The 2,588-nt window shown below is 44.2% G+C and overlaps 1 protein-coding gene across 1 annotated transcript in view; it reads left to right on the forward strand.

Annotated features, from left to right (window-relative positions):
- Positions 1 to 2,588, forward strand: part of LOC106882254 (zinc finger FYVE domain-containing protein 21) — a 15,518-nt gene that overhangs the window by 7,523 nt on the left and 5,407 nt on the right. The window contains exons 4-5 of the mRNA XM_014932867.2: positions 57 to 144; positions 2,349 to 2,446. Of these exons, the coding sequence (XP_014788353.1) occupies positions 57 to 144; positions 2,349 to 2,446 (186 nt within the window). The remainder of the gene's footprint in view (positions 1 to 56; positions 145 to 2,348; positions 2,447 to 2,588) is intronic.

The raw sequence follows: 2,588 nt of genomic DNA on the forward strand, positions 1-2,588 counted from the left end.
CAAGGATCTTTCATTGAAATACTTTACCCACAATGCTTCCCATTTCCTCGTTTCAGGCTGTGAGTTCTACGTGGTGGATGACATAAATTCTGAACCTTCGGACAATTCAACGATATTCTTCTGCAAACTGTCCACGGATCATCGGTAAGATGGAATACTGACACTACACACGTGTGTGTGTGTGTGTGTGTGTGTGTGTGCGCGCGCGTGTGTGTGTGTGTGTGTGTACAGAAAGAGAGAGAGAAAGAGAGAGGGAGGGGAAAGACTAAACAGAAAATATGTTATATGCAAAGCTTTCTAGGATATATACATGTTTCTCCAAAATTCTGAAATAATTACATAACAATGTAGAAACTTTGTGCAATCCACCTCATCAGTATCCTGCATGCACACACACACACACACACACACACACATATTCTTTTATTTCCTGGGTGTGAAGGAAGAGACAGGTCCTCTTGGAGCAGTGACGTTGATCTCATTAATGTTCTTGTTGTAAGTCAATATCTGTGGGACAAGCTGAGCAGGGAGAGAATTTCAGAGGGAGACAGGACTGAGCATAGTAAGTTGTGTGGGGCTTATGTTAGGAGTTGGACAGAAACAAGAAGAAGGAGGGAGGAGGAGGAAGAGTAGGTGAGTGGATTGGAATGACATAGTGGAGATGATGTGAGGAAGAGGTGACCAAATTAGCAATGGTGGAGGATGTTCTGAAAGTATTGTTTCTAGAATAAGAATTGGATAGAGAGCTGTTATCTCTGTTGGCAACAAAAGGACTCTCTCTCGCGGAGTGAAAAGTAGATTGTATGATGCTTGTGTGTGAATGGCTATTCTCTATGGTTGTGAGACATGGGCTCTGAATGCAGAAGACCTGTGTAGATGGGAGATGAATGAAGGCAGTATGTTCCATTGGATGTGCAACGTCAGTGTGCATGTACGACAAAGTGCAAATGTGTTGAGAGAAAAGTGGGGCATAAGAGGAATCAGATGTAGCATGCGAGAGAGGAGACTTCGTTGGTTTGGATATGTGATGCGTATGAATGAAGACAGCTGTGTAAAGAAGTGCGTATTGCTTGAAGAAGATGGCACCTGTTGAAGAGAAAAACCCAAGAAGACATGGGATCGATCTCAGGATGCTGGGCCTTACAGAGATGATGACAACGGACCAAGATGCCTGGCATTATGAGGTTCTTGAGAAGACCGACTCACTTCAGCGAAACTGAGTTCTGGAAGTACTGTGTGTTCCACCCACATGTAAAAAATAAATTTTTCACACACCCTACCCCTACATCTCTTCCTCACGTTTTCTCTTTTTCATATACTATGCTTGTCTCTCACTCCCTAACCCTGTCCTCACTGCCCTGCTCATTGTATTATTGCTACCCTGTTGTTCCCCACCTCCTCTATATACCCAGGTTTCACCCAAGATTGTCTCCTCCTTTTCTTTTTGTCATCATCATCATCATCATCATCGTTTAACGTCCGCTTTCCATGCTAGCATGGGTTGGACGATTTGACTGAGGACTGGTGAAACCGGATGGCAACACCAGGCTCCAGTCTGATTTGGCAGAGTTTCTACAGCTGGATGCCCATGCGAAGTCCCTACTCCCTATTCATGCACCCTTGGTAATACTCTACCACCCCATTTATATTCTGATCCCTGTACCTTGAGGGTATGCCCTGGCACTTTGCCACCATCCCTCTTTCTCTCTCTCTCTCTCATTCTTGATTGCTCTCTCTCTCATTCTTGATTTCTCTCTCTCTCTCCCTCTAATAGGGTAACCATGTATCTCCTCTGCAGCAAGGCACCTGGTTCTGTCCCTCTGTCACACTCTCTAACATCTTCAGCCCCTGACACAAGGTCACCTTCTCCAATGCCCCCCTCTCCTCTCAAAGGACCTTTGTCTTGTGAATTACTTGGTGAATTCACCAGTGCTGGTTGCCATGTAAAAAGCATCCAGTCCACACTGTAAAGTGGTTGGCACTTGGAAGGGCATCCTGCTGTAAAAGCCATGCCAAGACTGACCTAAAGGATGAAAGGCAAAGTTGAACTTTGAATGTAAAGGGGCTAATTCTTCCAGCTCATCACCTTTATTATTATTATTAATGTGGCAAGATGGCAGAATCGTTAACATGCCGAGCGATGTGCTTAGCAGTATTCTGTTTGCCATTACGTTCTGAGTTCAAATAATGTCAAGGTTGATTTTACCTTTCGTCCTTTCAGGGTAATAAATAAAGTACCGGTGAAAGACTGGGGTTGATGTAATCGACTAGTCCCCTCCCAGCAAATTTCAGGCCTTGTGCCTATAGTAGAAAGGATTATTATTATTATTATATGATGTTTGTTTCAGATATTTGCTGTATGAAAGTGAGACGCAGGTCCGAGACTCTCTCCTCCTCTGCAAAGTGGATCGTGTCCAGGTTATCACCGAACCAAGCAGCCCCATCAGTAAGTCTTCCCTAAATTATATTTGATGCCTTGCCCTCCTTGTTTGACCCCTTGCATCCAATGTGAGAATTGGGGTTAGGGGGCTATCTGTTCTAACAGCAGTGAGTAATATTGATGCTGGTGGAGTGGTAGATCTTGTCTA

The sequence above is a fragment of the Octopus bimaculoides genome, unplaced genomic scaffold, assembly GCF_001194135.2.
Source record: "Octopus bimaculoides isolate UCB-OBI-ISO-001 unplaced genomic scaffold, ASM119413v2 Scaffold_199307, whole genome shotgun sequence".
NCBI classification, from domain to species: Eukaryota; Metazoa; Mollusca; class Cephalopoda; order Octopoda; family Octopodidae; genus Octopus; species Octopus bimaculoides.